This window comes from Aulostomus chinensis, chromosome 16, assembly GCF_037954235.1.
Source record: "Aulostomus chinensis isolate RoL2024-O1b breed Wild chromosome 16, RoL_Achi_v1.0, whole genome shotgun sequence".
In the NCBI taxonomy this organism is placed as follows: Eukaryota; Metazoa; Chordata; class Actinopteri; order Syngnathiformes; family Aulostomidae; genus Aulostomus; species Aulostomus chinensis.
Window position 1 is genome coordinate 21,644,564 of NC_141335.1, and position 16,630 is coordinate 21,661,193.

The 16,630-nt window shown below is 42.0% G+C and overlaps 1 protein-coding gene across 4 annotated transcripts; it reads right to left on the bottom strand.

The window, feature by feature from the left end:
* Positions 1-9,395: 9,395 nt before the first annotated feature.
* On the bottom strand, positions 9,396-16,563 carry ttl (tubulin tyrosine ligase). Of its 4 annotated transcripts, none has more exons than XM_086181087.1 (8): positions 16,118-16,563; positions 15,852-15,976; positions 15,539-15,617; positions 15,192-15,424; positions 14,669-14,804; positions 14,309-14,578; positions 14,002-14,145; positions 9,396-12,902 (listed from the first exon to the last, which is right to left on the bottom strand). In XM_086181087.1, exons 1-8 carry the CDS (start codon positions 16,150-16,152, stop codon positions 12,704-12,706), a joined length of 1,221 nt encoding a protein of 406 aa, XP_086037213.1. In that variant the 5' UTR covers positions 16,153-16,563; the 3' UTR covers positions 9,396-12,703. The 4 variants fall into 4 exon arrangements, with proteins under 4 accessions (XP_086037213.1, XP_086037216.1, XP_086037215.1 ...); XM_086181089.1 differs by having other exon boundaries at positions 9,397-12,902; positions 16,067-16,563; XM_086181090.1 differs by lacking the exon at positions 15,852-15,976.
* Positions 16,564-16,630: the final 67 nt, after the last annotated feature.

Here is a 16,630-nt window from a genome sequence, read left to right on the forward strand (position 1 = left end):
GATGGAAAAGTTTGGAAGCACCCTTCATAAATAAAATATGGGTTGTTTCTTGTCCCTTGTATTTATGTATTCAGGTTGGAATAACATCATGGGCAACTGCTTTCCTTTCAGGGATGAAGGACCTCCATGACCTTTTGAAGTTTTAATATTTTGCATGATTAATTTACAGTTCATTTGACCTGTATCTTTTTTGTTACATACACTTGTTACATTTTTTTGTTTGTGTGTAATTTTTTAAAAATGTTTTTAACCATTTTTTTATTATTATTTTTATTTGTCACCAAAGCAGCAGTGCTGAAACATAAACAGTCATACATAGTTCCGCAATATGATTCAACTCACCCATTAATTCTCCATCTATCCCTCCCTGAAACAGAAATGCACATGCTTTCATTTGTACTTATGTTATTTTACACATAAATGCTCTTGTAATATTTGACAATTGTGCCAAAAATCTATTATCACCAAACTTACAACTCAACTTTATAACTTTTCGTGCCTTAAAACTTGACATCTGCTCATCAGGCAGATCAGTAATGTATTAATTCACAAGTGTTGCAATCATGAATCTTACCAAGGGAACAATCGTCACAGAGACAAGCAGGATGAGGAGGACTGGAGCCATGATGGTGGTCTTTGTAAGTGCAGATGTCAAGTCTGAAAAGAAGAACACATTTGGAAAATGTCAGTACATAAAATTTCTGAAAAGAGGCTCAGCGAATTAGGTCTGACTTACCAGAACTTGATGCGGAGAGCGTGTTGCTCTGCATCCTTTATAGGCTGCTCAAACTGGGAGCTCTGTCAGATATGAAGGTGCCTGATTGTTGAGGACTTTGTATGTTAGAAGGAGAATTTTGAATTCTATTCTGAATTTGACAGGGAGCCATGCAGAGAAGCCAGTGCAGGAGAGACATAGTCTCTTCTACTAGTTCTTGTCAACATGCAGGCAGCAGCATTTTGGACCAGCTGGAGAGTCTTTAGGGACCTCCTAGTGCAATCTGATAGGAGTAAATTGCAGTCATCCTGCCTGGAAGTGACAAAAGCATGGACTAGTTTTCTGCATCTTTTTAGACAGGATGTGTCTGATCTTGCCAATGTTACGTAAATGAAAGAAAGAAAGCAGTCCTAGAGATTTGCTTAATGTGGGAGTTGAAGGACAGATCCTGTTCAAAGAGAACTCCTAGGTTTCTTATGGTAGTGCTGGGGGCCAGGGTGATGCCATCCAGGGTAGCTATCTCATTAGATATGGTGTCTCTAAAGGTGTTTTGGGCCCAGCACAATAGCTTCAGTTTTGTTCGAGCTTAATAAAAGGAAATTATGGGTCATCAATGTTTTTATCTCCTTTAGACAGGCCTCCAGTTTAGTCAGCTGATTTCTTTCATGTGGATGCATTGAAGTACAGCTGCATATCGTCTGCATAGCAGTGAAAATTCATTGAGTGTTTCTTAATAATGTGACATAGAGGAAGCAGGTATAGTGTGAAGAGGATTGGTCCAAGTACAGACCCTTGTGGAGCACCATAACTGACTACAGTGGTTTCAGAGGGGTTATCATTAGTTAGTACAAATTGAGATTGACCAAGTAAATATGACCTAAACCAGTTTAGTGCAGTTCCTTTATTGCCAATGACATGTTCCAGTCTCTGTAGAAGGATATGGTGGTCAATGGTATCAAAAGCTGCACTGAGACCAGCACAGAGACCAGCACAGAGACCAGCCCCTCATCTGATGCTAGTAGGAGGTCCCTGGTAACTTTGACTAGTGCTGTTTCTGTGCGATGATGAATCCTGAAACCTGACTGGAAATCCTCTAATAGGCTGTTGCTGTGGAGAAAGTCACAGAGTTGTTTAGCAACCGCTTTCTCCAGTCTTGGAGAGAAAAGGAAGGTTTGATATTGGTCTGTAGTTGGCCAAAACTTCTGGATCCAGGGTTGTTTTTTTGAGGAGGGGTTGAATTACTGCTACTTTAAAGGACTGTGGGACGTAACCTGGTAACAGCGACACATTGATCATATTTAAGAAAGAGGTGGTAACGAGGGGTAGAATCTTTGAGCAGCTTAGTTGGGATGGGAAGACAGGCGGACGGTTTAGAGCAGGGGTGTCAAACTGGTCCAGTAAAGGGCCGGTGTGGCTGCAGGTTTTCATTCCAACCAAGTAAAAGCAACACCTGATCCAACCAATGAGCTGTGTGGACACAGCTTGGTTGATTTAAGTAGATTCAGGAGTTGCTTTTGTTCAGTTGGAATGAAAACCTGCAGCCACACCGGCCCTTTACTGGACCAGTTTGACACCCCTGGTTTAGAGGATGAAATTATTGTACTAAGTTCATGAAGGCTAATGGCAAAAAAACTATCAAAGTGTATGTGTGGTCCAACAACTGCCTCTAAGGCTTCTGAGGTTATAGGTGAAATGTTGTCAGCTGATGGCAGGAGGAGATGAATTTTCTCTTTAATAAGTATAATTTTGTCTTAAAGAAGTCCATGAAATCTTTGCTACCCAGGGAAACAGGAATACTTGGTTCAATAGAGCTGTGGCTGTCAGTCTGGCTACAGAACTGAAGAGGAACCTGGGGTTGGTCTTCTGCTCCTCAATTAGTGCCAAGTAGGAGGCTGCTCTCGCTATACGAGGGGAGTGAATGGAACCTCACGAACCAGAGATGGAGGCCTCGTTCCTGGATCAGAATGGAACAGAGTCCTCCCCCATCATAGATGCTGTAGTCTCAAATTACCCATCATAATAGAGACATGATAGAATGAGGTTAACAGAACATTTCAAATAATTATCTAACAACATAATAATTAAATTAATTTTATTCAAATTAAAGAAACTGACAATGATCAATATGTTACATCGTAAAATAACAACTGGATAGTTACAGAGAGTAAAACCAAATCTGAAGTTAAATATTTTTAGAAAAGAAAGCGATCAATGAAGGGGTGGTGGGTTATTATATGGTGAAGCAACTAAAAAGTACATAAAATAACCAAGAGAAGCTGAGATAGATTTTGACAGTGTGAATGTCTCATTTTAAGTTTATATGTTCTTTATCTTGATGTATTGAAACTCTGAAACAAAGTCAGAGTTTTATGAACGATTAAAAATATGAAGGTCTGCATTTCTCAGGTTGTTGAATGTTTGTCCTTGCTTGTCCTTTTATGCACACTATATATTCATAACCTACCTGATGCATTGAAAAATAGTTTCATAGCCACTGGCAACTACCTTCCAGATATTAGAGTCATGAAACCAATATCAGCATTCCCAATAAAAAAAACGTGAAAGTTTTTGATTTGAAAAATACTTTATTTCCATCAGTGTAACATTTTTGAAAAACATCATCAATAATGAGGCTTTGAGAAATACTTTTATGGCGTTGCCACGCACAGGGCAGACAGCAGCCTCCACCAGCCAGGAGGGGGGTCACATTCAGACACAGCCTGTTACAGCAAAATGTGCTGGGAGTAAAGGAAAGTACACATGGGAGTTGCGACTGTATCTTACGTGATTATGTGCCCTGCATATTGACCTACTTTTGGAAATGTCACAATAATCAATGGAACCTCCCAAACTGGTGGTGCGGTTACCTGGGTACGGTATGAGCAGAATGTCCATGCACCCAAACAACCTCACCACCTGCACCAAGGCAAGGCAAGGCAAGGCAATTTTATTTGTCTAGCCCGTTTTCACAAACAGTTTGTCTCCAGGCTTCATGGCATCATAACAACATCCTCTGCCCTCAGACCCTCACATCGACTGAGGAAAAACTCCATAGAAAACCCTTTTAACAAGGAAAAATCTGAGAAACCTCAGGGTGAGTAACAGAGGAGGATCTCTCACCCAGGACGGACAGACGTGCAGTAGATGTTGTTACAGACAAGAAAACAGTTTACAATACAAAATGTGGGAAACACGGAAATGTTAATAACAGCTGAAGAAGGAAGCATCTGGAAGGGGAGGCAGGGAGAGCAAGCCAGCTTGATGGGGGACTGGATAGCAGACTGTTTCATGGAAGGGGAGCGCGGGCCGGTGTGACAGTAGGGAATAAGGGGGAGAGACTGCGAGAGAGAGACTGCGCGACACCAAGGCCAAACTACAAAGTGCAACAAGTAATGGTAATGACAGTTCCAAAAATGTGCAGGGAGGAGAGGAGGAGAGAGGGGGAGAGGAGAGGAGAGGAGAGGAGAGGAGAGGAGAGGAGAGGAGAGGAAGGTAGGGCTCCATGTAACCTGATGTGTCCCCCAGCAGTCTAAGCCTATAGCAGCATAGCTATCAATGGTTCAGAGCTACCTGAACCAGTCCTAACTGAAGGCTCTGTCATAGAGGAAGGTCTTAAGCCTGGACTTAAATGTAGTTAAAGTGTTTGCCTCTCGAGTTGAGTTATGAGATATGACAAAGGAACATTTTTAGATGTCACAGAGCAAATTTTCTTTGGAACTATTTGTGGTTACATTCAGACACACCTCACCAAAGGAAGATGAAAATCTTATCTGGTATGTTTGGGAGTGTCAACATCATGCGGCTGGGAACGCCTCACCCATTAATTAACCTATATTTTTGAAGGTATCGTAATAAATGGAATTTCACCAACCAGAGATGGAGGCCTTGTTCCTGGATCAGAATGGAACAGAGTTCTCCCCCATCATAGATGCAGTTGTTACATCAACTGCACAACATATATTTTTTACTTGTTTGTAACACTACATGAGGCCTGATCAGGGTTTTGAAAGCAATCTTGCTAAAAAAAAAAAAAATACAAACAAAAAGAAAACATGGCTGGGCATCCTTCCTCTAAGAAAAAAAGTAATTTAAAACAAATGTTTAGAAATGTTTAGCATCTCTGGGAAACCTTATATCTTGGATAAAATAAAAACAACAACAACAACAACAACCTGCCTTACGAGTCCGAATTTGGATCTGGAGCCTCACGCACAAAGACACATGACCTACACCTGGGGTACTCGAAGACAAATCTTAAGGGGCCACAAAGAACTTTTTCAATGAGTCAAAGGTCCATTCATTGAGGTTGGTCAGCCCACAAATGAAGACACTTTAATATTCAAACAAAATGCCCTTTTTGACATAAACTAAAATGAATAGTTGAATCACGAAATGTGACCCCTGTCATGACATTACAACAATAAATAACCAAAAGAAGCTGAGACAGATTTTGATAGTGTGAATGTCTCATTTTAAGTTTAGAAGTTCTTTATCTTAATGTACTGCAACTCTTGAGCAAAGTCAGACTTTTATGAACAATTAACAATCCTCTTCCATCGTGTTGTTGAAGAGATCACCGCTATGGGTGCTTTCCATGTTAACTGGAATGATATAAAAGAAAAAAAATAATGCTACAAGATCATGATGACTTTAAGAGATAATAACCAATTCTTGAAAAACAAATATCCATCCATTCATCCATTTTCTTCCGCTTATCCTGATAAGGGTCACGGGGGGGTGGGGGGGGGGGGGCTGGAGCCGATCCCAGCTGCTTTTGGGCGAGAGGCAGGGTTCACTCTGGACAGGTCGTCAGTCCATCACAGGTCCAACACATAGAGACAGACAACCATTCACACTCACAGCCACACCTACGGTCAATTTAGAGTATCAATCAGCCTCGTCCCCTCTTGATGTCTTTGGACTGTGGGAAGAAGCTGGAGTACCAGAGAGAACCCACGAAGACACAGGGAGAACATGCAGACTCCACACAGAAAGACTCTGTACTTGAGCAGGGGCTGCAACCTGGAACCTTCTTGCTGTGAGGTGACAGTGCTGACCACTGCACCACCGTGCCTCCCCATAACTATCTAATAAGACATATTCTGGTTTTGTTGAAGGTACTTGATAAGGAAAATATGAAAGTCTGCATTTGTCAGGTTGTAGAATGTTTTTCCTTGTTAAGAAATCTTTGAAAATGTTGAAATATTGTGTACTGTACCTGGCAGTAGATGAACGCTTCACTGCTGCCCTCTGCAGATGAGGCTCTGCAAGACTCTGAAGCCTCTTTGCACAAGTATTCATTGACAGTAATCATTGATTTTGAACAGACCATGATCTTTTTATGGCGTTGCCACGCACAGGGCAGACAGCAGCCTCCAACAGCCAGGAGGGGGGTCACATTCAGACACAGCCTGTTACAGCAAAATGTGCTGGGAGTAAAGGAAAGTACACATGAGAGTTGCGACTGTATCTTACGTGATTATGTGCCCTGCATATTGACCTACATTTGGAAATGTCACAATAATCAATGGAACCTCCCAAACTGGTGGTGCGGTTTCCTGGGTACGGTATGAGCAGAATGTCCATGCACCCAAGTAACCTCACCACCTGCACCACTCCAGATTTATTCCTTTGAGGGAGCTATGAAATTCCATGATATATCAAGAACAGTTCATAGCTGCATGATTTGAAGAGGAAGTTCATCATTGAAATTACTTTAATAAAAACATCATTCAAACAATAAAGATGCAACTGACGGATTATTAAATGACACAGGTGAACTCCTTGCTCTTTCAACTTTCGCCATGACCCTCCTCTCCAGTAACCTTTCCAGGGAGGCTGAGGAGTGTGATCCCCCAATTGCTGGAACGCACCCTCTGGTCCTCTTTCTTAAAGATGGGGACCACTCCAAAGGCACTGCCCCCAATGTCGACTTAATGTTGCACAGATGTGTCAACCAAGACAGCCCTTGGTGAGAGTTGTTTAACTACTTCAGCGACTTCTTCCCTGGACACCCCCCCCCCCCCCCCCCAAGTCCTTTAAAATTTAATGGGCAGATCAGGTTTATTCACCTAAAACTTACCTTCAGTATCCTATGAGACCTAGAAACATTTGTAGGAGATGACCTTCATGGAAATTTTAACCATGTATTCACAACAGCCATAGTTACAGAGTTGAACAAAACTTTAGTGTAACAGCTTTTTTCCGTCTTTCTCTCAGAAAAAGATTGCAACTGGTGGATGCTCCTGTTGTCTTGATCGCTGAGGAGAAATGCAGATCTCCTGCATACTAACCCTGCAGACATCATCAAGGGAGGTATGGACTCCTGTCAGGTCTGTGCGTGTGAACATCTGTCTGAGGTCATTAGAAATATGAGTAGAGCTGTATTAGAGACTAGTTTAGACCCCTCTGTGTCTGCATCGGGGCCAAAATCTGGAAAACTCCCAAGAAAGCCACAGGTTTTCCCATGAATTTATTTCCTTGAATGGTTCTCTCCATTTTGGAGATTAACTGTTAATATAAGGTAGGCCTTTCAAAGCAGTACCTTTTCACCATGTTTTCCTTCAAAAAAGACATTTCACTTCATATATAATCAGACAGCTCATGATGTAGACTTCATGATCATATACTGTATACCTAGTAAGATTCATGAGAATTTATGTATTGTCTCAGACCAGTGTTTCTCAGGTGGAGGAATGTGTGGATGGGGGAGTTTGAAGTACTGCAAGTGTACTTTAACATATATCTCATTAAATATTACACTTTTTTTCATTAGTCTTGGTTAATTATTAAAATGACTGTGCTAAACTAGCCTCTGGCTATAATCCTGCATATTTACATGCACATGTTCATTAATATGCCATGGTCTTTTTTAAAAAAAATAATTAAATAACTAGAATTGAATACGAAGTAAAATATACGTGACTAAATAAAAATGTGAAATGATCCATAGATTTATGACGCCTCCTTTTCTGCAGCGACTCATTAAAATCAAAGGAACAGATTGTGGGGAAGAGTTTGTTTCTTCTCTGATGTCGAGAATGATGATGATCCTTATGAAGCACAAAACCTTGTTTCACGAGAAATTGGAAGTCAAACATTAAAAAGAACAATGCGCCTCCATGTGTCATTGTGTTGTTAGTTGCCTTTCAAGCTCTTTCAGCCCTGTTTTATATAGATTTGCACCTGGACACAGTCAAGTGTCTTATTTGTTCAGTAACAGTGGAGTAGGCCTGTAAGTAGTGTGGGAGGAGTTGGCATCAAGAGGGAGGATGCATGTGATCAGATCATTCCTGTGAAGATGAGATTCGTGAGATAAGGACACCGGTAACCTCCTCCATGTTGGGTTTCTTCTGTGCAGCCATGCTCCAGCTGAAAACAATCAACAAGCCACACCACGCGCCGACCTTGACAGTCCTCTGACAGCGTGTGACCTCAGGACAGGGTGGGACTGGAACACTTAAGCATCATCTCAATCTGTACTCACCCTCAACCTTTAAGAGTTCTGGCCTCCACGAGAGTGAAGTCAGCAGCCTGAAAAGCTGAGTCCCCAGGGCTTTTCAGGCTGCTGTAGGGAGTCAAATTTAGTCTGGCAGAGAGGCATGAATCACTGCAGGTAATCCTGCAATACTGGAATTACTGAGCCTCTCTGTTAACACGCCTCTAAATGTTTTTTGGGGTTTTTTTTGTTCTTTGTTCTTTTAAATTGAAAATGGTTGATCTTAATGAACGGCTGCACAGTGATGCAGTGGTCAGAACTGTCGCCTCACAGCAAGAAGCTTCCGGGTTTGAGTCCTGGCTCGGGCACGGGATCTCTGTGTGGAGTCTCCATGTTCTCCCTGTGCCTGTGTGGGTTCTCTCCGGTACTCCAGCTTCTTCCCACCATCCAAAGACATGCAATTGGGGATGAAGCTGACTGATACTCTAAATTGACCGTAGGTGTGGCTGTGAGTGTGAATGGTTGTCTGTCTAAATGTGTTGGCCCTGTGATGGACTGACGACCTGTCCAGGGTGAACCCCACCTCTCGCCCATAGCCACTGGGATAGGCTCCAGCCTCCCCATGACCCTTAGCAGGAATAAGCGGAAGAAAATGGATGGATGATCTTAATGAAATGTATCATGTACTGTGAACTGCAACTAAAACTCATTTATAAATGAAAACCATTGGTTGTGTTTTGTGTTTAAATGAGAAAAACGAGAATTTAACTAAACTGCTGGGCTGAAATAAAGAATTCATATTTATTGTCTGCATTATCTGGGTTAATGTGTGAAGGTCCAGTCTCATCCATAAACTACTAATGATGGATGCAAAGTGGTGAATTGAGACAATCAGGAAGATTCCAGGTGGGCTGGGCCAATATTTGGGTCGATTAAAATCAGCAGACAACAGACGCGTCTATATCTAAAGGAGGATCTTCAGATATTTTCCCCTCTAATCTCAAACACAGTTTCAGAACAAAATGTGAAAATATTGTTGGGCTCTTTGTTCTTTTACGCTTCAGTTTCAATGGAAATACTGGATTTTTCAGCCCCCTACATTTATCTACACCATCACTTTCTTGTTAGTGTTGTTCCATCATGGTTGGGACTGTGTTCGGCTGATCTTAGGACACAAAGATGGAGCACGTAGGGTACGAAAAGAAACAGGACAGTAGATTAATATTGTTTCTATTTTTTTTATTCTAGCAATATTGTTTTTGATTAATGCTCATGCAGGATTTTGGATAAACGTCACCAGCAAAAACACAACACATACATCTGCTTGAATATGACACTTGCTTTTAGATCCAGTTGGCCAATTTGTGTGAGAACATCCGAATTATTTGTTGTTGTTACAAAAAAATTTGTTGACATTGAAAATATAGCAGGAAGTTTATCTTTGGTAAAGATGAGGAAATCCAGGAGACATCAAAAGTAGAAATATGAAAACCATGAGAGCAAACATGATTCAACATGAATTCGATGTGCAAAGAAACTCCGAGTAAGAGGAGATGACATCATTGATAAGAAAGGAAGTCTAATAGTCACTGAGGCAAACAAATGAAGGTGCATTGAAAATCTGGAGGTCCATTGCTTCATTTATCAATATGCAACTGCCTCTAAGGCACCTTTCCCTTTGATAGAAAGTAAATCACAGACAAACATCATTGAAAAATACTGACACTGATTATTCTCATTTCCACTTCCATCAACCTCAAGTTGTCAAACATCTTTTTCGCTACAAAGGGGCTTTGCAATCCTGAACACACGTATGGATTCATCATGTTTTCATAGTCACTGGCATTCATCAGCTTAAACCAAGTCAAGTCAGTTTTATTTGTATGTATAAATCACAACAAACGTTAGCTTATGACACTGCAAGAGCTCAGTGTCTGTCAAGGAGTAGTCCTGGCTTCATATCCATCGAAGCTGTCCTGTATATTTATTATCATTCTGACTGCACGCACAAACACACACGCTTCACGCCGTCAGGTGTGACGACATCCTTCATTCTTCGGGGGAATCTTAAAAACACAGTGATTCCAAACTAAATAAATGCTACGATGGTGTTTAGTCAACTGAAAACACGACAGGGGAATTCTCATAATTTGAAAACTCTGACTGCAATGACGTCTTTTCCTGTCACGCAACTGTCGCGAGCCAACTGAAAATGTTGTGTGTGTAGGAACGAGCATGATCCGTCTTCAACAAATGACCTAAACAGTAACACAAAATAGATCCATCCCTTCTACTCACAAACACAAAGTCTGAAAGGAAATATGTGACAGACCCCATGAAACACAAAGAAAAAAACAACATGTGTAAATGTGTATGTGTAAAACAATGTGTAACAGCAGAAAAGGCAGTGAGGAAATGAAGACCTCTGTGTGTGTGTGTGTATTTCCCTTTGATGAAAACAGTCCGTTTATAAAACCAGACAAAATTCTAGCATGATTTTGTTCCTTTAAACAACAATGGTGTAGATGATTTGAAGTCATTTCATGGGGCCTTTACACGTTTGTTAAATTCTAAGACACTGTACGATCTACTTCCACCAGTTGAGTCCACACACAGCAAGACAACACTTTACAATCTAGCAATCCAAAAAACAAAACAGATATCGGGTGGAGGGGAGGGGGGGTTGTGTTGTATGAAGATATAGACCCGCTTTCACTCAAATACCCTAAAAACTAAAACATCATCAGCTGTAAAGTAGTGAGAACAGAGGAATGCCGGCTAATACTGACTCATTTCCTGTCTTTGCTGGCTGCATTCGAGAGCTCGGGATGCTTGGAGGGGTGGCTTTAAAATGTGGGCTTGAAGAGAAGCCACACTGGATTTTAATCTCCTGATACATGATTGAGTATGAAGCGGAGTCTGGACGTCCCAGGTGAAGGACAGTCTCCCTGCTCACGGATCCTCCTGCTACCCTTCATGTGCAGCGTCCGAATGTTACCAACCTCGACTTCTCGATTGTTCAGCTCATCAGACACGTTGAGGGAGTGCATCAGTAGTTTGAACGCATCGCCACAGTAGCTTCCTCTCTGTTAGCATTAGTAGTGTGACGAGACCAGATTTGGGTACAAATATTTTGAAGAAAAACTGAATGAGGAAAATATGACTGCAAATTTGGACTTTGATGGAAAACACATCACAAAAAAGCAGGCAAACATGCTATCTTAGTGTTGAATTTATAACAATCATCATGTCAGCACTCTCTCACTGGCGCCTTTTATAATCACGTCACTGAGGGATTTCTCTTATAAACTTTCACTGTTCCTTCGTGTTAAGTTTTAAAGCAGCAGCATGTGTGTTCAGAGTTGAATGTTGCTATTATAGAGTTATTTGACAGTTACAAGTGACTTAATATGACTTGGGAAGCCTAAAACTGTACTGCAGGAAGGTGGTCTATCGACCTGAGATCGTTTGGATTGCTAGAATCATTTTGAAATTAATTCTTCACACAAATTTATGGGTGAATTCACTCTTTCATTGAATAACACACAACAAACTGACTGCAAAATCGCATTCTGTTTTTATTCCGAAAACCTCTCGGTCATCTTTACCGTGAGTGCTAGTATATACATGAACAACAAAATTGCGCGGGGACTAGTTTGAGTGTGTTTTCGGAAGTGGAGAGGCCGGCTTCATTGCAGTCACTTAGCATGTAACACTTAGCTATTCGCTCAACAATCACACTGTGGCTGACTATAACATGATGGGGGAAATATCAGGTTTCTAGATGTTTCTGCTTGAGGAACAACTGGTCTGACATTTAATTTGACTCTTGAAGGTCTTATTGGACTTGAAGACATGAGCGGAGTTGTCTGCAGAGACAGAGTATGAACAGACGTTGTTCTATGGCCCGATGTCGTGGGCAAGCCTTTCCTGGCGATACATATCGCCATGTGCTTATATTGTGAATTTTTTTCGGCCTCATATTACCTCACACTCTTAATTAAAAGTCATTGAAACTAATGGGAAGATTTAGCTGCAATCATTTAACCAATAAAACGTGTCTGATGAGAGAAATGGCATTCAAAACTCAACAAACATCAAGGTATTTGTTCGCTGCATACTCTTACGGACGCCGCAGACTAGCCCTCTACGGGCTTGGTTCAGCAACAGTGCAAAGGCTTATAAAACAAGTACAACTCACAGTCATAGAGAGAGCTAACTGGCAGTCTTTAAGAGGGCATGGTTGGAAATGTAAGGCACTACAGTTGGAGCATCTCTGCATCCATCAGACCTACTGGTTCATGTGTGTGTGAATGAGGACAGAAGCCCCTCCATCACTGCCAGTTTCACCCCAAACTCCTCTTCACCTCTAAATTAATAACTTGCATAATCAGGAGATCATTTCTGCAGATCGGTGATTTCCATGAAAGGATAGATGCGTGTGAAGTGAAAGCTCTACTCGCCTGCTTCTCAGGTAGAATTCAGGGGTAAGGACAGAGCATGGAGGAAGCTTCTAAGAAGGAGGAGGCGAGAAGGTTAGCGACGTGTGCTTACAGTCGAGTGAAGGGGCCGACGTGAAGCGGCCCCCTCAGTTTGGGAGAGGAGCAGGAGTTGGTGGTGAAGATGGAGGACGGGGAGGAAGAGTAAGGAGAAGACGAAGCTGATGAGATGTCGCTGCCACTGTTGAGGGCAAAGACACTGGAGATGGCCACATCCACAATGCCTTGACAAAGCTCTGGGTAGAGTTTCCTGGAGGAGGGAGGAAGACCATCATTAGTGCTGACGCATTCCATATCTGACAGTGGTCAAATGGCACTTTTGTGTTGGAAAACGTTCAAGTTTCCAGTTTGTGACTCAGCAGGAAAGAAATATTGGTTGACAGAGAGCAGGGAATATTTTCACACAAGATCCAAAACAATTTCAGATAACAGAATCTTTTGAATCAAAAATAGTTTCCCCTCACTGAACAGAAGCCACAAATGGAGGAAGAGATGATAAGAGGAGACAGGGACGCTCACAGAGAGGGGAGCCGCGGTAGCCTCGCAGTTACCGGTTAGCTGAAGCAACTGCACCGACCAAAATTAATTCTTCGTTATACCGAGGTCATGCGAGGCAACAGTGCAACTTTTCCATTACAAACTAAAATCAATAATTCCTATCGACCTTGATCTTGTAGTTAAAAAACAATTGACATATTTACTTGCAGTGAACCTGGCAGTGTTTGTGGATAAATACTGATGAACTGTACTTTAAAACTCAGATATTCATATACATTTTTACCAATTAAATTTTGACTTTTCCACACCTTGGTGGAAAATTTTCCTGACCTTAAAATCTGTTAACACATGAAAATATGCTTAGAAATCCAGCATATAATTAACTAAAATGAATCATAATCTATTTAGTTTTATACCACATGAACATGTGATAAAGTGAATAAAGAATAACCTTTTGAGATTTTTCTGTTGATCATAACTGAACCATACACATTCCAATATTTGTAGGTATTTGTGAGGAAAACTGTCAAGAATCTTCAAAATTGTTTGACTTTAAAAAAAAATAATTCTAAAAATATTTCCAGACCTGTAAATGACCATTTTCAATTTCCATGACTTTCCCAAATTTTCCATGTCTGCATGAACCCTGAAACATGTTGACATGTGATGAAGGGGGTGTAGCAGGTCATCACCCTGCCTTCATGCGGTCCCGTGAACATGGCTGATGTATTTCAAAGGTTCCATGTCTTCTGCCTCCCTCCCTCTACATCATGAGTGCTGGATCAAGGCAAGGGCAACGGATAATGTGGTCATTTTTACAATCATCATGGCCATTATCAGCTGCTACTGACTGTGCGCAGGCGGGAGCTCCGTTGATCTCGATGAGCCACACTTTGAAGCTCTCGTCCACCATGAAGTCAAAGCCAAAGAGCTGGAAGCTCTGGTAGGACAGGTGTTTGGTGCTGATTGCTGGCTCGATGCATGACAGACAGCTCCTGGAAAATCAGTTTGAACAACAATATCACGAAATGAACTAAATAAATCTGTCCTGTGTAATCAGATGATGTTCAATGTTAGTAATTGCTCGAAAGAACTATAGCATTATAGCACTGGACTCTGTAGTAATCTGCCAACATAAAATAGCTCAGGGGACCCTACTTGATGATCTGCTTGATCTGAGGTAATATGGCAGCCTCCAGGGTGACATTGTGAGTGTTGAGCAGGTACAGCCGGAACTCATCGAAGAACATCTCGTTGCCCTCCTCATAGCGGCCGTAGTTCTGGGAGTGCTCCTTCTGGATGCAGTGGTTGGTCAGATGACTGGTCATATCCTGCAGGTCAGAACTGTTGTAGGGCTCAGAGGAGGTCCGCAGCACGCCCTCACGGTATAAGTAGATGTTGTACTGGTGGTCTACGAGCACCCAGCTCCTGGTGACAACACATCATAAGATACACTTTACACAGCACATGAGGACGGCTCAGTGAAAGAAATGGACACATTAAACATTAAAGACTTGCCTGATATCAAATTTCCGATGTCCTGGCTCCAGAAGTAGAGGTTTCTCCAGGTACTTCTGAATAACATGAACCTGTCCCTGATTGTCGATGTACTCCAGCAGCTGATTAGCATCGTGGGATATCAAAATCCCAGCACCTGTCGCAATTACATGGAAGACTGTTGATGTAGGATCTACCACGTCCTCCACAGAAGAAATAATATGATACAGTAAAAGCAGATAGCAGATTTATCAAGGGAAATTGTAGTATATAGCAGCAAACACAAGTACACAATCTTCAGTTCAATAAAGTAGTAAAATCTAGGAAAACGTTATAGGGAACATTTGTTTCAAAGGCTTGCTTGTGTTTTTAGTTTAGACAATCTAGTGAAGTGTCCCTTGTTTAAGGGGAAGGTCCTTGGGCAAGGCTAGTGTGACTTCCCCAAACCTCCCTGAAAATCGGACACTTTTAATCTTGTGGTCAATTGATTCACAGTCAGACAGACACTTGCATTTATAGTAACAATGACGTTAGGTCCTTTAACCTTTAGCTCCAGCAGATGACTTGGCTATCCACACCGTCCCCTCTCCACTTTCTTTCTTGGAGTGGTAGGAGGCCAAGAAAACTTCTCGCTCATCAGTCTTGGGATTGCACTTCAGATGGCTGATGCCGTTTGTGGCAGGAGCAACAGGAGTGTTGAGATTAGTGGGATAGATGATGTAGGACTCTGGGAACCAGTTTGTGGAGTCAGAGAGCTCTGGGCTGGTCTTTATTAGCCTGATGACAAAGAACAATAATGGTTAGCTAATGCTGTCTCTTCTGAATAATTTACTTGAGGGAGGCGAGAGGAAAAAAAATATAGATTTCTCATTTAAGAAAGTAGACACACACTTGACCAAGGATGCCTTCCTGCAAAGCTTGTCTGCCCCTCTGTAGTAATTCACCAGCTGCACCAGTCCTGGTTCATGACCTGTTCAGTCCAAATGAAAACATTTCAACGTAAATAAATGCATAATTCCACCCTGTGCCCTAAATGCACCTTTAAATGAGGACCACTAGCAGGACAACCATCGTTCCCCTGATGCTGGAGTAAGCAGCCCTGCACAGTCACAGCAGCTGTCTCATCCTGAGTGGGTGGACACCAAATGTAGCGCATAAAGCTAAGTCATGAATAGAGGAAGAAAAAAAAAAGCATGTAATTTACCAAGCCGTCCAAAGGGTAGCCTGTTCCGTTCACCGAGCATTAAGTTGAATCTGGGATTGTCTCTTTTCAGTCTCTTCCACTGTCCAGTTGAAAGGAGGATTTTGGAAACTTCTGCATAAACAGTGCTGTTGTCGTCACGGGTGACAAAAGTGTACATCGGGGCGTTCATTGTACCACTTGAGAGGGGAAATTATCTCATCAAAAGAGTTTCGTACTTGTTATTTCTCTCTGGTTGGCACTTGAGCAGACGGAATGTGCAGGGTTACCTCCTCTGTCCATGCCATGATGATGAGTCAGTCATATCCAGCCCATACTTCCCAGTGTACTTCACATTCCAGTCAGAAGTGCCGGGTTTAATCAGGAAGCGTAGCTATACGGTCACAACACCGGAACACAACACGGGGAGAAAAGCTGTTTCTGAGCCGTCAAGGGTCCCCCGGTGGCCCCAGACACACAAGGGTGTGACTGACTGCTGCTGCTGCCGGCTCCGAGGGCTGAGAGTCTCGTCTGGAGTGATAAATATCCCGCATCCGGTTTAGCTAACTGGGCGCGACCATTGTTAGCAGTTGTCCCCGTATCCCTATTTAATTATGCCTCTAGTTAATTATAAAAAATAATAATCTCACATTGGCTTGTCGGTTAGTTGTACAATATCAAAAACGTAATATATTTCCCCGACATCAGCGTGTGCTCCTATTATCTGTTAGTTACCACTGGCTAGCATATCTACAGCTCCACAGTTGTGGTCAGTGTAGTTCTGGCATGCGTTGTCATCTCGT

Bases quoted from the DNA above. Each gene is read 5' to 3' on its own strand.
- ttl (XM_086181086.1), bottom strand. From the start codon at position 16,020: ATGAACGCCCCGATGTACACTTTTGTCACCCGTGACGACAACAGCACT. The intron at 14,805-15,191 runs GTTAAAGGACCT...TAATTGCGACAG, and splicing joins GTCATCTGCTGGAGCTAAAG to GTGCTGGGATTTTGATATCC. The intron at 12,903-14,001 runs GTCAGTAGCAGC...TCCCTCCTCCAG, and splicing joins GGAGCTCCCGCCTGCGCACA to GAAACTCTACCCAGAGCTTT.